At 42.2% G+C, this 26002-nt stretch overlaps 2 protein-coding genes across 4 annotated transcripts in view; one reads left to right on the top strand and one right to left on the bottom strand.

Moving 5' to 3' along the window:
• Positions 1-2729, bottom strand: part of LOC126108455 (uncharacterized) — a 30111-nt gene extending 27382 nt beyond the window's left edge. For all 3 annotated transcript variants that reach the window (XM_049913669.1, XM_049913668.1, XM_049913670.1), the window contains exon 1: positions 1377-2729. In XM_049913669.1, coding sequence (XP_049769626.1) covers positions 1623-2606 — 984 coding nt within the window. In that variant the 5' untranslated portion in view covers positions 2607-2729 and the 3' untranslated portion in view covers positions 1377-1622. The remainder of the gene's footprint in view (positions 1-1376) is intronic.
• Positions 2730-2957: 228 nt separating this feature from the next.
• LOC126108457 (uncharacterized) lies at positions 2958-4150 on the top strand. Its single transcript, XM_049913671.1, has 2 exons — positions 2958-3051; positions 3152-4150. Exons 1-2 carry the CDS (start codon positions 2986-2988, stop codon positions 3983-3985), a joined length of 900 nt encoding a protein of 299 aa, XP_049769628.1. The 5' UTR covers positions 2958-2985; the 3' UTR covers positions 3986-4150.
• The last annotated feature ends 21852 nt before the right edge of the window (positions 4151-26002 follow it).

The raw sequence follows: 26002 nt of genomic DNA, 5'->3' as shown, positions 1-26002 counted from the left end.
GTAGTATGTGCTTGAAATACATGTGTCTGCCATCTTGATGAAATCACAGATCAAAGCAGATGGATGGAATCACAACTTTAAATTTTGCCAAAAGCTGGGTGAAAATACATAAAGGCCTATGTACTGAGTATATCAAGTTATCCCTCCAGTCAATGTATTCTGTAAATTCCAAATACATAGCCATCTGCATTTTAAAAAAGACAAAAGCCCTGTGTAATGGAAGTTTTAACTAAAATGCCCTTAAATACAGCAGCGGAAAAAATACAAGCTCTTGAGAAATGTGGGAATAGAGGGATAAAATATGGAACACTTACAATTTTGTGTCATTATGTGATTCACAATTAGCATTCGTAACAATGATTTTTTAAATATAAGTCATGACATCCAAACAAATGACAAGACAGTAACACAGTTTTCTAACATATACTATTTCCCCTCCCCCACAAAAACAGTAATAGTATTTATTTAGACTGATTACATACAAACAAAAAAATATCCAGTGCAAATGAAAATAGTGAAGAATATGGTGCAATACAAGAGCTTTAACCAGTGACACTATCAAATTGTATGATGACTATGACATCATAAATCTTGTGTATTAACTATCAACTATCATGATATAGGATGTTATTGTTATTAAAAACTTCAAACGTATTAAAAACTTGAAAGTATCAGGCCACAATGGGGTTTTAACTGAGGTTATAAATATAGCTACAGGATTCACGAGGGGGGAGGGGGGGGGGGGGAAGAGGAAGAAGGCTGTTGCAACACTTTCGCTGACTACACTACTTCACATGCAATGTAATCTAGATCTTAGGCTATTCTACATATCAGTCTCTGACTAGAACAATTAGGAGGGAGGAGTAAATTATGGCCATGACAAACTAACTAAAGCAAAACAGCAGCAGCATGATCATCATTACACCTCATGCTATAAAATAACAGAATTTTTATAGCCCAAAAGGTAGTGAATGATATTAAAAGACATGAGCACAAAGAAGCACCTCTGCATAACTGAAGATTAACATAACGCTATATTACATTAAGATTTGACTCCACTTAACCCAATAATATAATAGAACTAGGGTACTGATAAAGAGTAGTTAGGGTACTAATTATTTTAAGGTACATCTCATAAAACCAAAAACTGTGGTTGTGTAAATCTAAGAAATATATATACTTATATTTATAAACAGCAGCACTCTAAAACAGAAGAGCAGCTCTCTTTTCTAGAAACCAGTTGATTCATGATTATTGGCAGTGTGTACAGTGAAACCGTCTATACTTGTTACACAATGCAGTGCAACAAAAAAGCTGGATGTATAATAACACAAAACTAATATAAACTGAAGGGAAAACACCAGAATATTACTCACCACACAGATAACAGCAAGCTTCATTTGTGTGTCGCATGGTAAACTGAGAAAGTGAAAGAAAAGTAGGCATCATAAAAATATCTCCACAATGACAAGGTTTCAGGTCGACCAACTCACAATCCTACAGCCAGACGCTCCACACACATGGTTGATAAATAACAACGTACACAAAAACCAAATTTCCATCTCCAGCCCCTCCCCCCACACACCTCTCCTGCAACCAAACCCAAACAGCAAATCCACATCTTAATCCTCTACACGTGGAACATAAAGGGCTCCAACACTCTGCATGAACGAATGAAATGCACACCCATGCACAAACACACTTTCCCTCCAAATGTACTCATCCAAATGACTCTGCAAACCACTGCGCCGTCTCTTGCCTCCCTCGAGAACTCTCTTAACTTCTTTCCAATATCTCTCCATTGTACCAGTCACTTTATTCCGGAACTGGTAGTTGTGATCTGCTGCAAACGACTGAAGGTCAAACTCCTCTGCATCCTCATAACTGTCCCATTTATCTGAATATATAACAGTACCATTTTCAACATGCTCTTCAATGAACCACTGCAAAGTCCTAGCATCCCTCTTCTCAACCACATTCAAAACCAATTCACCGTGGTCCTTCCCACAAACGACTGCTCCCCAAACCCAAACTTCTGCCATCCACCTTCCCTTATCATACTTGTTACTTCCAAAAGATGACTCGCCAAACTCAACCACAACACCTGGCCCCCCGATTTTTCCCCTCTTCTTCATCAAAGCTGAACAAATTTCTCTACATGACAAAAACCAATCGACAACCGTTTTGTCACTCAAGCCTGTGATGCGACACGTGGATTGCACAGATTTACGCATACAAAAACAGTATGTCAACAGAACTATACTTTTAAGCTTAATCTTCGACTTTTCGAACCAAGTACCCTTACGAACTGACCTCCACACTTTGTCTTTCGCGCAACGCCACATAAGCCCATCGCCACATCTAGTCGTTGCAACCTTCACACAGGACATCGGCTTCCGACACGTAGCACATACGTATTTGTTCGCAAGCACACCAAAACTTCTCAGAAATTCAAACATTCGCGAATTATCATTTAAAATTGAATCAAGAGTCATGTAAGTCATCGCAACGCCTTGGTCCCTACGTTCGTCATCTTCACTAGAGGACGAGGAGTATCTTGTACCACAGTCGTCATCGTTAGGAGCACTTTCACATAAAACATCCATCACAACAAAACGCCACAAAAATACGATATTCTGCTGTGTTTACGCAAACAACGTAACCCAACAGTTCTCACGCTAACCGGGATACCAAAGATGTTAAAACTCAGCTGAAGCTGAAACTCGCCCACTACCCTCTGTAGTCTAAACACTCTGAACAACTACCCGCCTCTACTCCCCTAATAACACGTATTTCTTTCAGACCTCTACCGACACTCGAACATGATATGTTATAAACGAAGTTAAGAATAAAGGACGACCACATGGAGACAATCATAAAAGTAGTGACAATTGTACAAAAGTACTAACTAAAAAACGTTATAGTGCACTTACGGTGTCCGCGTCCTAATGTTGGCAATTTCGTGAGGGTGGTTATGAATTGCTTATGTTTGTTTTCGAGATGGAGGGCGCCAGAATAACTTTTAGTAATCTTATTATTATGAATTTTGTGGTAGGTTATTCATTTTCTCACTGATTTGTTTTATAGTATGTTTCTAGGAAAATGTGTTTTATGTTCTTTCGTATTCGAGTGCAGTTGTTTTAATTTGCAGGATGGTGTTATAAGATGGTGTATACAACGAGGGTTGATTGCCAAAGAACGGCTTTGTAAAAAATGTTCTCGACCCATGAGGCTGATACAGAGAAGAGACCGAAATGATGGTGTCCAGTGGTGTTGCAGTGAAATATCCCATGTTTGCCGCTACAGCATACGACAGAAGAGTTGGTTTGCGGGAAGCAGGCTGACGATAGGAGACATTTTAAAAATAACGTATTTATGGGTGAAGAAGTGTAGTGGCGCTTTCATTGGTGAAGAGTTACATTTGTCGAAGCACACTGTTGTCGACTGGCGCAGTTTTTGCCGTGAAGTTTGTGTTAAGGATTGTATAGATAATGGTGACTTGCTTGGGGGAGTGGGATCAGTTGTTGAAATTGTCGAAGCAAAGTTGGCGAGTCGAAAGTTTGGGAGGGGTAAACCTGTTACCGGCGGATGGGTGTACGGCGGGATTGAAAGAGGAAGCAACAAATGTTTCTTCCAAGTTGTTCCGAAAACAACGAAACGTGTTTTTTTAAATGTGCTTAAAAAATATGTGCTGCCGGGAACAACTGTCATTTCCGATTGTTTCCGATCATATGACTGTTTATCCGATGAACTGTTCATCAGCTTATCTGTAAAACACAAAATGAACTTCAAAGATACAGAGGACACAAAGAATGTAGAAGGGACATGGTCCTCGATCAAGCGTTATTTTCGTGGAACGAATAAGTGCAAGGACGGCTTTGATTCTCATATGTTCGAGTACATGTGGAGGAGGAGGTGGAGTGATGAAAACGATTTATTTATAAAATTTTTGGAAGCAGTCCGTGGAGTTTATAACCCCGAATAAAGTTTTGTGCCATGCCTGTTGTTTCTAATTACTACAAAAATTATAGCAAAACCTGTCAATGTCAATTTGTTTGTACAATGTTTTCGTCGCTGTTGGCAAGACTGTCGTTACCTTTTTTAATTATTATTATTATTATTATTTTTATTGGCTTCTAGCTTACAAACTTTTTAGCCATCGCAAATAAATGTACTGACACACATAACAAGGTAACTTTTTTTCCTTCGTCATACATACTGCTTAGGACAAACATTCGTGTTTTCAGATCAATATTATTGTAATCAAACTACAAAACACAGTTGATTGCCAAAAAATTGTTAATTAAGTTCAATTCATGTTAGATATTTTTCGCTAGAAACCGTGATATGGCATCATATGTACTCCTGGTTGTGTCTCCGAGAATTGGGATTGTGTTATTACCTTGGGACTACAGCATAAAGTTATGACTGTCGCCTTAAGTGGCGGTGTCTCAAGTCAACTGTGGTTACTGCTAAGAAATCGGTTTAACGCCGAGAGAGCGGATTAACGCAGGTTAGTAAAAAAAAAAAAAAAAAAAAAAATTCGAAAGCCCAGAGTGTAGTTTTAGCTCGTCGCTGTCCTTTACTTCTGACTGCGTATTTGGAATGCTGTCTCTGTACAGCGTTAATTCGATGTCATAGTTTTGTTGTTTCTGAAGTATTTCTTTTATCTTGTGTAACAGAAACAAAATGCTCTCTCTGCGAGAACTGTATTAATAGTTCGTTGATTTGTCAGTCTTAAATATTATTTTTTCATTTTTTTGGTTCGTACTGTTTATCGTGGTCTCCGCTATATCCTTTTACGATGGATTGTTTCTATTTTCTCTTTATTACAGACATTTTTGGTCGCCTTCGTTTTACCCGATTCGTTTTATTTCCAATAATTCATATTAATGGGTGGAAGTTTAGTTAGCTATAACTCAAAAACATTTATTTTTTACGGCACAGAAAATTCTCACAGTCTAAGCTCATCAAAATATGGCGACGGATATTGACTTGGTAGTTCGTGTTGCTAAAGTTCTGTCGCATGTTGTAATATTTAATATGATTTTTTTTCTTTTATTTATTTGGCCTTTGGAGAATTTTCTCTATTTAGCCATCAAATATATAATTTATATAAAAGAACATAATAACGAACAAACCATAAAATGTAAACATTCGTGTAAATAATATGAAGTAAAATTCATATCAACCTACATCTGCCGTATAGATTTGCTCCGATCTTCGTAATGAAAATACCAATTAACTCATATAGATGAACGTCTTTAGAGGATATGTGAGTAGCTGCTAGACAACTCGATGACTATTGGAATTAATAAAGTTCTTTCGTCGTCGTATTTGGCACAAGAAATGAGAATCAGCGATTGTCTCGTATGCCGAACTGTAAATGTTAATTCGATGTAAATGAAGTGTGAAGGAAGCATGGTTGAATCGAAGGCGAATTATGAGTGATGAGCAAGGTTCAATTGAGACCTCTTGAACCACGGTATGGAGATGACTTGAGGCTGTAGCACTGCATAATAATTACGCCCCTGCCTTTCCGATGTTCAGATTCATTCCACTTCTCTTGCCACTGGAGGAGAGCAAGATGTCTGACGTTATGCATTTAATCCGTATTACTGTGTTTCGTAGTCAGAGCTCGCCAGTTGATATCGCTGATTTGACTTGTATTCTTCCTTGTATTTTGTACACGTATAAGTGTGTGCCCATAGAAGATTACTAATTTGGCCATTCTTATGACAGCGATTAATGTTCTTAATCACATCTAGAATATGTCGGTTAGTTGATTTATACCATTGCCGATGCTAGACATTTTTGAGGACGCTCTTGGAAGTCGATACAGTTAAAATTCCAGAGTCTGAAGCTGAAAACATAAATTTATGCGCCTTTGAAATTGCCCCCACTCCCGTCATGTATATAGAATCGCTCTTTGGTAATTTGTGCTCTGGTCTCTGATAAAAAAGCAAGGAAAAGTGTTTGTTCTGCAGATTCTGTCTGTCTGCAAAATACTCGTTGACTGCAACTATCTCTTCCTCATTTGATGAAAATTTCATTCCAGGAAGCCAAAGTTAGAGAATAGGAACAAGTCACTTGGGGTTATGTCTGGTGAATATGGTGGATGAGGAACAAATTCAAAACCCAATTCATGCACTTACGCCATTGTTATCGCTGATGGTGCTTTAACCTGGTGAAAGACCACTTATCTTGCTTGCCAAGCTTGGTCTTTTTTTAGCCAATGGAAGTACCACACAAATCAACAATGAAGCATAACAGGATCCACTTACAGTTCTTCCTTTTTCGAAGTAATGTAGACATATTATTCCTTGGGAATCCCAAAGAACAGTGGTCATCACCTTAATAGCTGATAAAATGGTCTTTGTCTTCTTCGGTGCAGTTTCATCAGCCTTTTTCCACCCTTTCAACTGCCATTTTGACTCTGATGCCTAATGATGGAGCCAGGCTTCATAAAAGTCATAAATTGGCACAAAAAATGTTGGGGATTGCAATTAAGCTTTTAGTAGACTGTGGGCAATCAAGGCACCAATTATCCACACAGTTTTATTCGTAGCCAATTCTCCGTGCAGGATATTACGCTAAGGTGAAATTCCTACAGTCCCAGCAATCTCACTAATTTTTCTTGCATTTCCTTATCATGAATTTTGTCAATGGTTTCCTTTGTAGTGACCTGAATTGGACAGCCAGAGTATGCTTCATCTCCGGTGCGTGTATGACCACGGATCAATCCAAAAGTAAATGGCCTTCAGTGTTGGTGCAGAGTCCATGTGAACCTCATCCAACTCTGTTTAGATTTGTATGGCAGTCCAACCCTTTAAATGAAAATGTTTAATAACATCATGAAACTCGGTTTTCTCCATTTTCAATCACAGTCGACACACTGACCTATTCAGATGCCTGTCAACTATGAACTGTACATTATTCAAATTTGTTTATGACCCTTGAAATAATAAAGCTTACCAACCATGAATGAATTTTCCATTCTTTCATGGGAATTTACCAGACTTATTAAACCACTATTGTTTATTTTCTGGACTTGAAGCTGGGAGCAATTGTAAGGGCATCCAGTATATTCTTGTGAACTTTTTAATCCATCAGCATAAAGATAAGTGAAGCTTGGCCACTTTTCTGTAATGTAGGAGTGAAAGTTGAGTTTATTAAATGTATTATCCCAGGTAATTGGTTTAAAATAATATACTGGCACTTGAAAGAAGAGTACATCTAGATCGTACTCAAACATTGGTAATAGACTGGAACATTTAATATCTGAAGTGACAGGATATTGTGTGTTGAAACTAGAGGAGGTGGCTAGACTTTTAATTCTTCTGTTAGAATCCGTCCTAATATGTTGAATGCTGTCTGTATTTTTTGGACTGAGCTGCCCTTAAATGCCATTCCTTCAGTATGCAATTTATCAGCTAGCACTTGTTGTCAAATGTTAAGGAGCATCTCCCCTGCCTCCTCTATAATAACGTATATGTAGGGGTTGATTGCATAGCTTCAAGGCAGGCATGAATGGCTCTGAATCTTAGCATATCTAATTTAGCAAGGTGTACCTATGCAGCAGTGTAATATAAATTCACAACTGATGTGAGATCTAATAATGCTTCAGTACGTATGAAGGAGGAGACATGACGTGCGCACTACGAGACGCGAGCGAGTGAGTGAATGAATGAATTATATTAGAAACTCTTTCACGTTTAATAATCAAAGCTCGAACATGAGGTGTCCAGCTTAGCTTTGAATCTGACCCTGGAATCTAGCCCGAGACTGAATCTTGAAGGTGTAGCTCTCAAACAGATCTCGGTCATCTGCTTTGACATCAATCGATTTAGAAAAAGGGACAATCAGCAGTTTCTTCACCTATATTTTGAGACAGTTAGTAGATATCCTTTGATTTACACGACTTATAATAGTGAGTAGATTCTGTTTGGCCTGAAAATATGAACCTGCTGCAGAATACACACAAATGTGTACCACCTGCATATTGTAAAACTTTGGAAAGCAGAGAAATTGGGTTTCCTAAATTGTTCATGTAAACGATATATAGTAAGGGACTTAAAATTGCTCCTTGTGGCAAACCTTAGGAAACTAGATAGGGACCTTGCATAATACCTATGAATTTAACGTAAATATTTCTTTGGGAGATCAGTGTGCTAATGCTGTGTACCAATCTAACTGGTACACTAAGCTTCTCTAATTTATCTAACAGAAGGGGGATAAGCACATGGTTATATGCTCCTTTGACAACGAGAAATGCCGCCACCACCACAGTTTGTTCCTCTCGTAATGCAGTTGTTACATCCATAGTGAGCGTATATAAATTCTGTGGGACCCCTTCCCTTTTCCGAGTCCATATTGACTCTTGGGCATTAATTTAGATGTTACCAGCAGCCATTCTAGTTTCTTTATTACCATAAGCTGCAGAGTTTTCGTGAGACATGTAATAATGCTATCAGCCATTGGCTGGAGTATAAATTACGATCTTTTCGAGTTTTTAATATTGGTAGAATTACTTGTGTTGCCCATGATAGTGGTAGATCGTGTATCATTCAGTAACAATTATGGAAGAGGTTCTTTTTGTGGTGTGTGCAAATTTTTTTGCATCGACAAATGAATATAATCTGTACATAGATATATCTCTTGAAAATGTAGTGCCTTCATTCTAGATCTAGATCTAGATTCATACTCCGCAAGCCACCTGACGGTGTGCGGCAGAGGGTACCTTCAGTACCTCTATCGGTTCTCCCTTCTATTCCAGTCTCGTCTTGTTCGTGGAAAGAAGGATTGTCGGTATGGCTCTGTGTGGGCTGTAATCTCTTTGATTTTATCTTCGCGAGATATACGTAGGAGGGAGCAATATACTGCTTGACTCTTCGGTGAAGGTATGTTCTCGAAACTTTGACAAAAGCCCGTACCGAGCTACTGAGCGTCTCTCCTGCAGAGTCTTCCACTGGAGTTTATCTATAAACTCCGTAACGCTTTCGCGATTACTAAATGATCCTGTAACGAAGCGTGCTGCTCTCCGTTGGATCTTCTCTATGTCTTGTATCAAACCTATCTGGTACGGATCCCACACTGCTGAGCAGTATTCAAGCAGTGGGCGAACAAGCGTACTGTAACCTACTTCCTTTGTTTTCAGATTGCATTTCCTTAGGATTCTTCCAATGAATCTCAGTCTGGCATCTGCTTTACCGACAATCAACATTATATGATCATTCCATTTTAAATCACTCCTAATGCGTACTCCCAGATAATTTATGGTATTAACTGCTTCCAGTTGCTGACCTGCTATTTTGTAGATAAATGATAAAGGATCTATCTTTCTGTGTATTCGCAGCACGTTACACTTGTCTACATTGAGATTCAGTTGCCATTCCCTGCCCCATGCGTCAATTCGCTGCAGATCCTCCTGCATTTCAGTACAATTTTCCTTTGTTACAACCTCTCGATACACCACAGCATCATCTGCAAAAAGCCTCAGTGAACTTCCGATGTCATCCACCAGGTCATTTATGTATATTGTGAATAGCTACGGTCCTATGACACTCCCCTGCGGCACACCTGAAATTACTCTTACTTCGGAAGACTTCTCTCCATTGAGAATAACATGCTGCGTCCTGTTATCTAGGAACTCCTCAATCCAATCACACAATTGGTCTGATAGTCCATATGCTCTTACTTTGTTCATTAAACGACTGTGGGGAACTGTATTGAACGCCTTGCGGAAGTCAAGAAACACGGCATCTACCTGTGAACCCGTGTCTATGGCCCTCTGAGTCTCGTGGACGAATAGCGCGAGCTGGGTTTCACATGACCGTCTTTTGAGTTCATCTACAGAGGAAGTACAAAGTAATAGACATTGAGGTGTCAAAAATTATGGGATATCTCCTAATATCTTGTAGGACCATCGTCTGCCTGACATAGTGCAGTAATTCGACGTGGCATGGACTGGACAAGTTGTTGGAAGTCCTCTGCAAAAATATTGATCCGTGGTGCCTCTGTAGTGCCCAGAATTGTGAGTGTGTTGCCAGTGCAGGATTTTGTGCACAAACTGACCTCTGAAAAATGTTTGATCGGGTTCATGCCGAGTAATCTGCTTGGCCAAATCATTTTCTCGACCACTGTGGCTCGGTGACATGGCGCATTGTCATCCATAAAAATTCCGTCATTTATGAACGTGCAGTCCACGAATGACTATAAATGGTCTACAAGTAGCCAAACATAAGCATTTCTAGTGAATGATTGGTCCACACCATTACAGAAGCATCACCGGCTTGCACAATGCCTCGGGTCGTTGGCTTTGTGGGGTCTCCATCATACTTGAATCGTACCACCAGTTCTTACCAACTGAAATAGGGACTGATCTGATGAGCCTTGATTTTCCAGTCTTCTAGGACCCAAACAATAGTGACGAGCACAGGAGAGGCGGCGTAGGCGATGTTGTGCTGTTAGCAGAGGCATTTGCATTAGTCGTCTGCTATCATAGGCCATTAATGCCAAATTTCGCCACACTCTTGTAACGGGTACTGCTCGCATCAATTTCTGTGGTTATTTCATGCAGTGTTGCTTATCTGTTGGCACTGTGAAACTCTACACAAATGCTGCAGCTCTCTATCATTATATGAAGGCCGTCGGATGCTGTGTTGCCCGTGGTGAGAGGTAATCCCTAAAATTTGATATTCTTGGCACATTCTTGACGCTGTGGCTCCCAGATTGTTGAATTCGCTAATGATTTCCAAAATGAACTGTCATGTGCAGCTAGCTCTCTAACATTCAGCATTCAAGGTCTGTTAATTCCCATCCTGCAGCCATAATCTAATCGGAAACCTTTTCAGATGAATCACCTGAGTACAAATGACGGCTCCCCCGATGCACTGCCCTTTTATGTATTGTGTACGTGATACTAGTGCCACCTGTATACGTGCATACCGCTGTCCCGAGACATCTTGTCTTGTCAGTGTAAGATTGCGTTCTGTTTTACTTGGAGGTAATAAATTCAAATGTGGAGCCGAAGGAGGAACAAGCACATTGGCAAAATTTTCTAACCGTGCATTAGTAGAGGATATTGGTGAGGGCAGTCTGTTGTGACATCTTACTCCGTATGTTTGTCATGCCGATTGACCTGTTGAGCGAAGACCAGAATTTGATGCCATTTTTCTTTTTAAACAATGGAAAATCCAGGATAGAACAATGACAATATTATTGGAAGGATCGACGATTGCTACTCGCCATATAGCAGAGATGTTGAGTCTCTTCATACCTTCAAAAAGTTCTCTATTGTTGGATACTAACGGTAATATCAAAGAGCTAGTTCATGTTTATTCACTTCCCGTGAACACACTGGATTCCATCAAGGAGGGGAACATTGTTCCATGACCATGATATGTCTCCCCCCTCCCTCTCCCTCTCCCTGCGTCCCCCCTCCCTTTTTCTTTTTCCTGTGGGATGCTGACTCGACCTGCTGTTTGTAAAGTCAGTTAATACTTGATAATCGTCTACCCCTCTTATGCCACCTTGTAGGTTTTCAATTAATCATTTAATAGGCACCTACAATGATCAGCCAGAACATTATGGCGACCTACTTAATAGCTGGTGCATCCACCTTTGGCACGGATAACAGTGGTGATGCATCATGGTGTGGAAGCAATGAGGCCTCGGCAGGTCACTCGAGGCAGCTGGCACCACATTTGCACACGCAAGTTGTCTATTTTCAGTAAATTCCAGGGAGGGCACAATGAGCTCTGTTGCTACATTTGGTCACGTCCCAGGGTGCTCAGTCAGGTTCAGACGCATTGGGAGGCCAACACATCAAATGGATTTCAGCACTGTTTCTCAAACCACTCCATCGCACTCCCGTCCTTGTGGCATGGTGCATTATCTTGTTTAATAAATGCTACTGCCATCAGGAAACATGATCATCATGAAGGGGTGTACGTGGTCTGCAACAAATGTACAGCACTCCTTGGCTGTCATGGTGCCTTGCACGAGCTCCACTGGACCCCCGGATGCCTACATGATTGTTGCTGAGAGTATAACTGAGCTGCCAGCAGCTTGTCTTCATCCCACAGTACAGGTATCAAGGAGCTATCCCGCTAGAAGATGACGGAATTGTGGCCTCCCATCGGCATGATGCAGAAGGTATTGGGAATCGTCAGATGTTAGTTCCATCGCAGTTTGCCGCTTGTCCTACCTCGTGCTCTCACTTTGCTTTCGCCATGTGTTGAAGGCACTCATCACAGCACTCCTCGAATACTTGAAAAGTCGTGCAGTTTCCAAAAAGGTCATGCTGAGCCTCTGGGCCATCACAATCTGCCCTCAGTCATACTCGGATAGATCGCGTGCTTTCTCCATTCTACACACAGGCAGCAACGCGTGCACGGGGTGTGGGTTGTGGGGTGGGGGTGGGTGTGTGTGACTAGCAGGCATTCCTCACAAGGTGACGCCCTATTACCCAGACGAGTTTAGATGTTATCTGTTTTGTCATGCCAGTTAGAAATATTGGAGAAGCACCATGAGCAGAGTGTAATATCGGTAGTGGAAGATCAGCAGAGTATAAAAGGGATCATAGTGGGGGATCCATTGTTGACAGTTGCCAAGTTGTTATTTTCTATAACATTCATCAAAGCTCTGCTGTTTCTGTCCATCTAGTGTTCCTCCAAGGATTAGAAAAGCAACTGGAATCATTCAACAGAGAAAAGTCCACTGGACCTGACGGGATACCAATTCGACTCCACACAGTGTATGCGAAAGAACTTGCCCCCCTTCTAACAGCCGTGTACCGCAAGTCTCTAGAGGAACGGAAGGTTCCAAATGATTGGAAAAGAGCACAGGTAGTCCCAGTCTTCAAGAAGGGTCGTCGAGCAGATGCGGAAAACTATACACCTATATCTCTGATGTCGATCTGTTGTAGAATTTTAGAACATGTTTTTTGCTCGCGTATCGTGTCGTTTTTGGAAACCCAGAATCTACTTTGTAAGAACCAACACGGATTCTGGAAACAGCGATCGTGTGAGACCCAACTTGCTTTATTTGTTCATGAGACCCAGAAAATATTAGATACAGGCTCCCAGGTAGATGCTATTTTTCTTGACTTCCGGAAGGTGTTCGATACAGTTCCGCACTTTCGCCTGATAAATAAAGTAAGATCCTACGGAATATCAGACCAGCTGTGTGGCTGGATTGAAGAGTTTTTAGCAAACAGAACACAGCATATTGTTCTCAATGGGGAGACGTCTACAGACGTTCAAGCAACCTCTGGCGTGCCACAGGGGAGTGTTATGGGACCATTGCTTTTCACAATATATATAAATGACCAAATAGATAGTGTCGAAAGTTCCATGCGGCTTTTCGCGGATGATGCTGTAGTATACAGAGAAGTTGCAGCATTAGAAAATTGTAGCGAAATACAGGAAGATCTGCAGCGGATAGGCACTTGGTGCAGGGAGTGGCAACTGACCCTTAACATAGACAAATGTAATGTATTGCGAATACATAGAAAGAAGGACCCTTTATTGTATGATTATATGATAGCGGAACAAACACTTGTAACAGTTACTTCTGTAAAATATCTGGGAGTATGCGTACGGAGTGATTTGAAGTGGAATGATCATATAAAATTAATTGTTTGTAAGGCAGGTACGAGGTTGAGATTCATTGGGAGAGTCCTTAGAAAATGTAGTCCATCAACGAAGGAGGTGGCTTACAAAACACTCGTTCGACCTATACTTGAGAATTGCTCATCAGTGTGGGATCCGTACCAGATCGGGTTGACGGAAGAGATATAGAAGATCCAAAGAAGAGCGGCGCGTTTCGTCACAGGGTTATTTGGTAACCGTGATAGCATTACGGAGATGTTTAGCAAACTCAAGTGGCAGACTCTGCAAGAGAGGCGCTCTGCATCGCAGTGTAGCTTGCTCGCCAGGTTTCGAGAGGGTGTGTTTCTGGATGAGGTATCGAATATATTGCTTCCCCCTACTTATACCTCCCGAGGAGATCACGAATGTAAAATGAGAGAGATTCGAGTGCGCCCGGAGGCTTTCCGACAGTCGTTCTTCCCACGAACCATACGCGACTGGAACAGAAAAGGGAGGTAATGACAGTGGCACGTAAAGTGCCCTCCGCCACACACCGTTGGGTGGCTTGTGGAGTATGAATGTAGATGTAGATGTAGAACATGATGAGTATTCAGGCCTCCATTTAGTATAAAGTGGAATCTGATTTCATTAGTTAGAGGTCTCCAGCTATCTGGTCACGCAGTAGCGTTCTCACTTCCCGAGCACGGGGTCCCAGGTTCGATTCCCGGCGGAGTCAGGGATTTTCACATGCCTCGACATGACTGGGTGTTCTGTCATTTTCATTATCATCATCATTCATCCCGATTATGGTCGGAGGAAGGCAATGGCAAACCACCTCCCGCTAGGACCTTGCCTAGTATGGCGGTGCGGGTCTCCTGCATTGTCCCCTACGCTCCGTCAAGGAGCATGGGACTTCATCATCAGTCATCCTCTAAAATTTCATGCTGGGGAGCTTTATACGAGGGTGGTTTGAAAAGTTCTCAGAATGAAATAGAAAAAAGTACTTACATCACTGAAACTTTTATTATTTTTCGATATAGTCTCCTTGTAGATTAATGCACTTGGTCCAATGATGTTCCAGTGCCTTGATCCCATCTCGAAAATAAGTTTCCTCCAGGCCTGCAAAATAGTTGTCAACTCCAGCTATCAATTCGTTGTTTGAAGTCAATCTTCATCCACCAAGAAAAATTTTCTGTTTTGGGAAGAAATGGAAGTCTCACAGAGCCGTATCAGGTGAATAAGGTAGGTTTGGCAACAATTCGTACATTAGTTAGAGTAATTTTTGCTATGGCAACAGTACATGTGTGCAGGTGCACATTGTCTACATGGAAGGTGACTTTCTTCCTTGTTAAACCTGGCCTTTTGAGTATATATCTTTTGTTGAACTTCATCCAGGAGGTTTGCATAGTATTCTCCAATAATCGTTTACCCAGTGGGGAGATAATCTACAAACAGAATCCCCTTCACATCCCTGAACACTGATGCCATGACCTTTCCCGCCAAATGAATTGTCTTTGCTTTCTTTGGGGGCGGAGAATCAGCATGTTTCCACTGCTTTGATTGTTGTTTTGTCTCTGGAGTATACGGCACAAAAAATCTTATCCATTTGTCCTAATACGGGCCAAACATTATTCTGATATGTCCATCCTCATGCATTTTTGATCCAGCATTAAGAGTCATGGCACCCATTTTGCAGACAATTTTTTCATCTTTATTTCTTCAGTTAAAATGTGATATGGTAAGCATGAGCAATTTCACGCACTTTCAGTCAGTGATCCTCAGTGCAATGCATATCACGTGAACAACTCGTGCTAGCACTGACCTCTTGTGGTGATTCTGAGAACTTTTCAGACCACCCTCATATGTGGAGTCTCCTGTAAAAGGTTTAATAGCTGATTAAATTTGCACCACAACTATTTCAACTTTGTCCTTTCTGGAAGAGAGTGGAATTATCTTGTGTAGAGTAGGGTTTTATTTGACATATGGGTAGATCATGTAACTAATGAGGAGATACTGAACAACATGGGGGAGAAGAGGAGTTTGTGGCACAACTTGCCAAGAAGAAGGGACCGGTTGGTAGAACACATTCTATGGCATCAAGGAATGACCAATTTAGTTATGGAGGGAAGTGTGGAAGGAAAAAATCGTAGAGGGAGACCAAGAGATGAATACAATAAGCAGATTCAGAAGGATGTAGGTTGCAGTAGGTACTTGGAGATAAAGAAGCTTGCACAGGATAAAGTAGCATGGAGAGCTGCTTCAAACTAATTTCTGGACTGAAGACCACAACGACAACAATGAACCGCGTTTCATACACAATAACTATATCAAACTGAGTCTTATATAATGCCCTTTATAAGTTTTTTCTGTTAGCGTTAGTGGCCTTGTGTTCCATTTTAACATTTTTGACACATCTAAACTGTAAATGAGGTTGTTTGCTACTGTATCCATATTGAAGACAGTTATACCATTGACAGACAGATGGAATATATGGATCAACTGGGCATCTCGTTCCGTGTATTTATACTGACTGGTAAGGTTTGTAATCAAACGTTAATATGCAGATCTGTAATTTCACTACTTGATCTGAACCATATTTCTTGGTAAATCTGTATCCACAAATCACTGGGTAAACAGACTGTAAAATCTCCAATTTCTCTTCTTAGACAAGGTCCTGCCAATTTTTCTGATTATTCTTAGTTTATGAACAATAAAGGATGGAATGCAGGCTTCTGTATTTTTGTTCTTTATTGCTTTGTTATTAACTGAAAACATGGGCTTTGTCAGAAGCTTTGAGCGCTAATTCTACTTCGTTTTTGCTGACAGAAGAGATATTTATGATTTCTCGTTAATTTCTGCCAGGGAGAGATGGAAAAGCTTCTTTAAAGCCACTGGGTGCAAACGACGTAAGTTTTTATCCAGGCTTTCCATATATACACTATGTGATCAAAAGTATCCGGACACCCCCAAAAACATATGTTTTTCATATTAGGTGCATTGTGTTGCCACATACTGTCAGTACTCCATATCAGCGACCTCAGTTGTCATTAGACATCGTGAGAGAACAGAATGGGGCACTCCGCGGAACTCGTGGACTTCGAACGTGGTCAGGTGATTGGGTGTCACTTATGTCATCCATCTGTACACGAGATTTACACACACCTAAACATCCCTAGGTCCACTGTTTCTGATGTGATATTGAAGTGGAAATGAGAAGGGACACATGCAGCATAAAGCCGTACAGGCCGACCTCGTCTGTTGACTGACAGAGATGACCGACAGTTGAAGAGAGTTGTATTGTGTAATAAGCAGACATCTATCCAGACCGTCACATCAGGATCCACTGCAAGTACTATGACAATTAGGCAGGAGGTGAGAAAACTTGGATTTCATGGTCGAGCGGCTGCTCATAAGCCACAATCGCACCAGTAAATGCCCAACGACACTCTGCGTAAGGAGCGTAAACATTGGACGATTGAACAGTGAAAATATGTTGTGTGGAGTGATGAACCACGGTAGACAATATGGCAATCCAATGTCAGGGTGTGGATACGACGAATGCCCAGTGAACATTATCTGCCAGTGTGTCTAGTGCCAACAGTAAAATTCGGAGGCTTTGGTGCTATGGTGTGGTCGTGTTTTTCTTGGAGGGGGCTTGCACCCCTTGTTGTTTTACAAGTCAGTATCACAGTGCAGACCTACATTGATGTTTTAAGCACCTTCCAGCTTCCCACTGTTGAAAAGCAAATCGGGGATGGCGATTGCATCTGTCAACACGATCGAACACCTGTTCGTAATGCTCGGCCTGTGGCGGAGTGGTTGCACGACAATAACATCCTTGTAATGGACTGGGCTGCACAGAGTCCTGTCCTGAATCCTATAGAACACTCTTGTGATATTTCGGAATGCCGACTTGGTGCCACGCCTCTCCGACGATGCCAGTACCTCTCCTCAGTGCAGCACTCTGTGAAGAATGGGCTGCCATTCCCAGAGAAACCTTCCAGCACCCTGACTGAATGTATGCCTGCGAGAGTGGAAGCTGTCGTCAAGGCAAAGGGTGGGCCAACACCATACTCAATTCCAGCATTACTGATGGAGGGCACCACAAACTTGTAAGTCATTTTCAGCCAGGCGTCCGGATACCTTTGATCACATAATGTATGTCATAGATGGTTGGGACTTGAAAAGGTCTCTGGAACCATATAGTTTCATTTGATTAAAGCACCTATGCCTGCGTTTCAGGCATAATCTCCCATTTCGTTCGATGCTGAGGTGCTGCCTCAGTACAGTTGGAGAGCATCTGCAATACCGTTTTAGTTTACATGGAACACCGAGTGGACTGTGGTGTGAATGGAAATTTGGATAGAGAAGGGAGGTGTGCTCGAGTAGTCCGTGCACTTGCATAAAGCTACTGTGTTAGGGTGGCGTAGTGGTTAGCAGATATGTGTAGTGAGCAGGAAACCTGGGTTCAAATCCTGGTGTGGGTACAAATTTTCATTTGTTGCTTCAGTCCGCATATATACACCAAAACTGTGAGGTTAAAATAACAAGCAATCGAAAATCCAGGATGGAATGTAAATATTATGGGAAGGAAAGTTGTCACTTACCATATAGCGGAGATGCTGAGGAGCAGATAAGCACAACAAAAAGATTTTCACACTTAAAGCTTCCCCCGCACGCGCGTCACCCCCCCCCCCTGCACACACACACACACACACACACACACACACACACACACACACACACACACACACACACACACACAACTGCAGTCTCAGGCAACTGAAACCACACTGCAAGCAGCAGTACCAGTGCATGATGGGAGTGGCGACTGTGGGGGAAATGAGGAGGCTGGAGTGGGTAGGGGGAGGAATAGTATGGTGGGGAGACAGACAGTGAGGTGCTGCAGGTTGGGGATGGGCAGGGGAGAGATGGGAAGGACTGGAGTAGGAAGATGTATGGGACAGGTTTTGCATCTCGGCCTATTATAGGGGTATGAGCCGTGAGGTAAGGGATTGGGAGCAGGGGTCGTGTAAGGATGGCACGACCAGAGGTAATCAAAACCCTGGCAGAGAATGTAATTCAGTTGCACCAGTGAGGTTTTCGCAGTAGTCATACTGACCTTCCTCACTGTAATCTCTACTATCCATGGCAGAGATTCCACATTAAATGTTTGTTTGAGGAGAAATAAATTTCTTCTTTCTACTTTTTCACAATTAAAGTATACTTGAGCTATGAAAATAGCGGTTGCTAACTAAATGCCATATGATATGGTTTCAAAACTAAAAAGGAGAGTGGTAGTTTTATAGGTGCTTGTATCTCAACTACTAACAACCTAATCAAAATGCAGCTATAATTTCAGTACCCATCATTGGCACAAGTTGTTATCAATATGAGAAATTCACCGATTGTATAATGTCAACGAGTTAAGGAAATTAACAACAATGAGCTGACGAACATCATAATATAATGGTTGAAACCAGAAACTGATAGCAGTGAAATTTTTGGCGAGAATTTAACTGTATATCAGAAGGATAGGGAAATGGGAAATGGAGGTGTTGTATTTGTCACAGTAGACAAAAAACTCAGATCCAGCGAGATAGACACGGAAGCTGCATGGGGACAAGACTCAGTATCAGGGGTGGGCATAAAATGGTCATTCACTAGACTCATCTCCTGACATAACTGAAAACTTCAGAGAAAACCTCAGTTCACTTGTACGTAAGTTCCTCAATCGTACGGTAATCATCAGTGGAGGTTTGATCATCCAACAGTTCATTGGGAAACTTACAGTTTTGGTAGTGGTGGGCACGATCAGACATCCTATGATGCTTTACTAAATACCTTCTCTGAAAACTTCCTAGAACGCGTAGTTAGGAGCCCTACTCATGATGGATATATATTGGATCTAATGGCAACAAATATACCTGGCCTCTTTGAGGATGTCTGCATCAAAACTGGTATCAGCGACACTGATACAGCTATGGCAACAATGATTACCAAAGTATAAAGTATAACTAAACCGAGCAAAGAGATATGTATGTTCAGTAAAGTAGAAATATATCTAAAAACAAAGATGATGTGACTTACCAAACGAAAGTGCTGGCAGGTCGATAGACACACAAACAAACACAAACGTACACACAAGATTCAAGCTTTCGCAACCAACAGTTGCTTCGTCAGGAAAGAGGGAAGGAGAGGGGAAGACGAAAGGATGTGGGTTTTAAGGGAGAGGGTAAGGACTCATTCCAATCCCGGGAGCGGAAAGACTTACCTTAGGGGAAAAAAGGACAGGTATACACTCGCACACACACACACACACACATATCCATCCGCACATACAAAGACACAAGCAGACATTTGTAAAGGGAAAGAGTTTGGGCAGAGATGTGTATGTGTATGGGTATGTTTGTGTTTGTTTGTGTGTCTATCGACCAGCCAGCACTTTCGTTTGGTAAGTCACATCATCTTTGTTTTTAGATATATTTTTCCCACGTGGAATGTTTCCCTCTATTATATTCATATCATTAATTTGAACCCAGTAAAGTAGAAAAGTAGATAAAAAATTAGTAACGCCGTATCTCAATGAGAAACTTGGAACTTTCAGCACAGATTACTGCACAATAGGTGTAAAACAAAGTGTAGGGCTTTAGATATAGAGATGCTAAATGAAACATGTCTGGCAGTCAAAAGAGCAATGCATGATGCCTTCAATGATTATTGTAGCAGAATATTGTCAAATGACATTTCACAAAATCCAATGAAATTCTGGTCATATGTAAAGGCTGTTATTCCAGACCCTAGTGAATGAGACAGGAGCTGAAATGCTTCACTCTGTTTTCTAATCTTCCTTTACAAAGGAAACCTCAGGCAGGCTGCCCCAATTTAATCCTTGTACCACTGGAAAGGTGAATGAAATAAGTATTAGTATCAGTGGTGTTCAGAAACTACTGAAATCGTTAAAACTGAACAAAGCTCCAGGCCCCGATGGAATCCCTGTCAGATTCTATACTGAATTTGTGGCTGAGTTAGCCCCTCTTCTAACTGTAATACACTCCTGGAAATGGAAAAAAGAACACACTGACACTGGTGTGTCAGACCCACCATACTTGCACCAGACACTGCGAGAGGGCTGTACAAGCAATGATCACACGCACGGCACAGCGGACATACCAGGAACCGCGGTGTTGGCCGTCGAATGGCGCTAGCTGCGCAGCATTTGTGCACCGCTGCCGTCAGTGTCAGCCAGTTTGCCGTGGCATACGGAGCTCCATTGCAGTCTTTAACACTGGTAGCATGCTGCGACAGCGTGGACGTGAACCGTATGTGCAGTTGACGGACTTTGAGCGAGGGCGTATAGTGGGCATGCGGGAGGCCGGGTGGACGTACCGCTGAATTGCTCAACACGTGGGGCGTGAGGTCTCCACAGTACATCGATGTTGTCGCCAGTGGTCGGCGGAAGGTGCACGTGCCCGTCGACCTGGGACCGGACCGCAGCGACGCACGGATGCACGCCAAGACCGTAGGATCCTACGCAGTGCCGTAGGGGACCGCACCGCCACTTCCCAGCAAATTAGGGACACTGTTGCTCCTGGGGTATCGGCGAGGACCATTCGCAACCGTCTCCATGAAGCTGGGCTACGGTCCCGCACACCGTTAGGCCGTCTTCCGCTCACGCCCCAACATCGTGCAGCCCGCCTCCAGTGGTGTCGCGACAGGCGTGAATGGAGGGACGAATGGAGACGTGTCGTCTTCAGCGATGAGAGTCGCTTCTGCCTTGGTGCCAATGATGGTCGTATGCGTGTTTGGCGCCGTGCAGGTGAGCGCCACAATCAGGACTGCATACGACCGAGGCACACAGGGCCAACACCCGGCATCATGGTGTGGGGAGCGATCTCCTACACTGGCCGTACACCACTGGTGATCGTCGAGGGGACACTGAATAGTGCACAGTACATCCAAACCATCGTTCTACCATTCCTAGACCGGCAAGGGAACTTGCTGTTCCAACAGGACAATGCACGTCCGCATGTATCCCGTGCCACCCAACGTGCTCTAGAAGATGTAAGTCAACTACCCTGGCCAGCAAGATCTCCGGATCTGTCCCCCATTGAGCATGTTTGGGACTGGATGAAGCGTCGTCTCACGCGGTCTGCACGTCCAGCACGAACGCTGGTCCAACTGAGGCGCCAGGTGGAAATGGCATGGCAAGCCGTTCCACAGGACTACATCCAGCATCTCTACGATTGTCTCCATGGGAGAATAGCAGCCTGCATTGCTGCGAAAGGTGGATATACACTGTACTAGTGCCGACATTGTGCATGCTCTGTTGCCTGTGTCTATGTGCCTGTGGTTCTGTCAGTGTGATCATGTGATGTATCTGACCCCAGGAATGTGTCAATAAAGTTTCCCCTTCCTGGGACAATGAATTCACGGTGTTCTTATTTCAATTTCCAGGAGTGTATATTGTAGATCCCTCAAACAAAAAACTGTGGCCAGTTCTTGAAAAAAGGCACAGGTCACACACGTCGACAAGAAAGGTAGTAGAAGTGGTCCACAAAACTAACGTCCAATATCCTTGAAATTGAAATCTTATATAATCGTAGAACATATTCTGACCTGAAATGTAGTGAACTATCTTGAACAGAATTACCTCCTCAGTGCCAACCAGCAAGGGTTTCGGAAACATTGATCGTGTGAAACCCCAGCTCGCATTTTTCTCATATGACATACTGAAAGCCTTTGATCAAGGCGACCGGTAGATGCAGTGTTTCTTGATTTACAAAAAGCATTTGACTCAGTACTGCACCTACACTTATTGTCAAAAGTACAATCCTATGGGGGTATCAAGTGAAATTTGTGACTGGATTGAGGGTTTTTTCATAGGGAGGACACAGCACGTTGTCTCGGATGGAGAGTTATCGTGAGATGTAGAAGTAACTTACTGTGTGCCCCCAGGGAAGTGTTTGCGACACTTTCTGTTCACATTGTATATTGATGGTCTTGCAGGCAACATCAATAGTAAAATCAGGCTTTTCTCAGATGATGCAGTTACCGATAATGAAGTACTGTTTGACAGAAGCTGCATAAATATTCAATCAGATGTTGATAAGATTTCAATGTGATGCAGAGACTGGCAACTTGATCTAACCTTTAGATGGCATCGTTGTTGTTGTTGTGGTCTTCAGTTCAGAGACCGGTTTGATGCAGCTCTCCATGCTACTCTATCCTGTGCAAGCTCCTTCATCTCCCAGTACCTACTGCAACCTACATCCTTCTGAATCTGCTTAGTGTATTCATCTCTTGGTCTCCCTCTACGATTTTTACCCTCCACACTGCCTTCCAATACTAAATTGGTGATCCCTTGATGCCTCAGAACATGTCCTACCAACCGGTCCCTTTTTCTAGTCAAGTTGTGCCACAAATTCCTCTTCTCCCCAATTCTATTCAATACCTCCTCATTAGTTGTGTGATCTACCCATCTAATCTTCAGCATTCTTCTGTAGCACCACATTTCAAAAGCTTCTATTCTCTTCTTGTCTAAACTATTTATTGTCCATGTTTCACTTCCATACATGGCTACACTTCATACAAATACTTTCAGAAAAGACTTCCTGATACTTGAATCTGTACTCAATGTTAACAAATTTCTCTTCTTCACAAACGCTTTCCTTGCCATTGCCAGTCTACATTTTATATCCTCTCTACTTCGACCATCATCAGTTATTTTGCTCCCCAAATACCAAAACTCCTTTACTACTTCAAGTGTCTCATTTCCTAATGTAATTCCCTCAGCATCACCCAACTTAATTCGACTGCATTCCATTATCCTCGTTTTGCTTTTAATGTTAATCTTACATCCCCCTTTCAGGACACTGTCCATTCCCTTCAACTGCTCTTCCAAGTCCTTTGCTGTCTCTGACAGAATTACAATGTCATCGGCAAACCTCAGTTTTTATTTCTTTTCCATGGATTTTAATACCTACTCCGAACTTTTCTTTTGTTTCATTTACTGCTTGCTCAATATACAGATTGAATAACATCGAGGATAGGCTACAGCCCTGTCTCACTCCCTTCCCAACCACTGCTTCCCTTTCATGCCCCTCGATTCTTATAACTGCAGTCTGGTTTCTGTACAAATTGTAAATAGCCTTTCGCTCCCTGGATTTTACCCCTGCCAACTTCAGAGTTTGAAAGAGAGTATTCCAGTCAACATTGTCAAAAGCTTTCTCTAAGTTTACAATTTTTCACTACACAAAATGAAAGAATGTAGTATCTTATGCCTATAATATCGATGAGTCACTGTTGGAATTGGCCATCTCGTGCAAATTCCTGGGTGTAACACTTTATAGGGACATGAAATGGAATGATCACATAAGTTCAGTTTATTAAGCAGGTGGTAGACTTAAGTTTATTGGTGGAATACTGGGGAAGTGCAATCAGTCTACAAGAGAGGTGCTTACAAATCACTCATGCAACCCATCCTCGAATATTACTCAAGTGTGTGGGACGCATACCATATAGGACTAACAGGAGATATTGAACTTATACAGAGAAGGGCAGCATAAATTGTCACATGTTTGTTTAATCCATGGGAGAGTGTCACATAGATGCTGAAGGAATTGAAATTGCAGACTGTTGAAGACAAACATAAACTAACCCGAGAAAGTCTATTCAAGAACTCACTTTAAATGATTACTCTACAGATACACCACAACCCTATTTATCATTCACATAGATATCATTAGGATAAGATTAGAATAATTACTGCTCATCCAGAGGCATTCAAACAATCATTCTTGCCACGCTCCATTCATGATTGGAATGGGAAGAACCCCTACAGTGAGATGTACCCTCCACCATGCACCTCACGTTGGTTTTGCAGAGTATAGGTGTAGATACAGATGTAGATGTAGCCAGCACCATTCATAATGCCACCACATGTGAATTGATTCTGTATCCATAGGTTGAATGACAAATTGCAGTTATAGGGAAATTTTTATCAATTAGTACTATATGTAAAAAAGCATAAAGTAGTCAGTTCGTCGAAACACTGACTTCATCATTCCATGAGTAATAAATAATTTATAAAGGACAGGGTTATTACAAATGACTGAAGCGATTTCACAGCTCTACAATAACTATTATTTGAGATATTTTCACAAAGCTTTGCACACACATACAAAAACTCAAAAAGTTTTTTTAGGCATTCACAAATGTTCAATATGTGCCCCTTTAGTGATTCGGCAGACATCAAGCCGATAATCAAGTTCCTCCCACACTCGGCGCAGAATGTCCCCATCAATGAGTTCGAAAGCATCGTCGATACAAGCTCGCAGTTCTGGCACATTTCTTGGTAGAGGAAGTTTAAACACTGAATCTTTCACATAACCCCACAGACAGAAATCGCATGGGGTTAAGTCGGGAGAGCGTGGAGGCCATGACATGAATTGCTGATCGTGATCTCCACCACGACCGATCCATCGGTTTTCCAATCTCCTGTTTAAGAAATGCCGAACATCATGATGGAAGTGCGGTGGAGCACCATCCTGTTGAAAGATGAAGTCGGCGCTGTCGGTCTCCAGTTGTGGCACGAGCCAATTTTCCAGCATGTCCAGATACACGTGTCATGTAACGTTTTTTTCGCAGAAGAAAAAGGGGCCGTAAACTTTAAACCATGAGATTGCACAAAACACGTTAACTTTTGGTGAATTGCAAATTTGCTGCACAAATGTGTGAGGATTCTCTACCGCCCAGATTCGCACATTGTGTCTGTTCACTTCACCATTAAGAAAAAAATGTTGCTCCATCACTGAAAACAAGTTTTGCACTGAACGCATCCTCTTCCATGAGCTGTTGCAACCGCGCCGAAAATTCAAAGCGTTTGACTTTGTCATCGGGTGTCAGGGCTTGTAGCAATTGTAAACGGTAAGGCTTCTGCTTTAGCCTTTTCCGTAAGATTTTCCAAACTGTCGGCTGTGGTACGTTTAGCTCCCTGCTTGCTTTATTCGTCAACTTCTGCGGGCTACGCGTGAAACTTGCTCACACGCGTTCAGCCGTTTCTCTGCTCACTGCAGGCCGACCCGTTGATTTCCCCTTACAGAGGCATCCAGAAGCTTTAAACTGTGCATACCATCGCCGAATGGAGTTAGCAGTTGGTGGATCTTTGTTGAACTTCATCCTGAAGTGTCGTTGCACTGTTATGGCTGAATGATGTGAGTGCATTTCAAGCACGACATACGCTTTCTCGGCTCCTGTCACCAGTTTGTCTCACTGCGCTCTCGAGCGCTCTGGTGGCAGAAATCTGAAGTGCGGCTTCAGCCGAACAAAACTTTATGAGTTTTTCTACATATCTGTAGTGTGTCGTGACCATATGTCAATGAATGGAGCTACAGTGAATATATGAAATC

Source organism: Schistocerca cancellata, chromosome 11 (assembly GCF_023864275.1).
Source record: "Schistocerca cancellata isolate TAMUIC-IGC-003103 chromosome 11, iqSchCanc2.1, whole genome shotgun sequence".
Lineage (NCBI taxonomy): Eukaryota > Metazoa > Arthropoda > Insecta > Orthoptera > Acrididae > Schistocerca > Schistocerca cancellata.
Note: the sequence above shows the minus strand (reverse complement) of the source record. Positions and strands in the feature narration are given on the sequence as shown.

Excerpts from the sequence above, each read along its gene's own strand:
- LOC126108457 (XM_049913671.1), top strand. The coding sequence starts at position 2,986 with ATGTTTGTTTTCGAGATGGAGGGCGCCAGAATAACTTTTAGTAATCTT. Across the intron at positions 3,052-3,151 it reads TTATTATTATGAATTTTGTG|GATGGTGTTATAAGATGGTG; the intron begins GTAGGTTATTCA and ends TTTAATTTGCAG.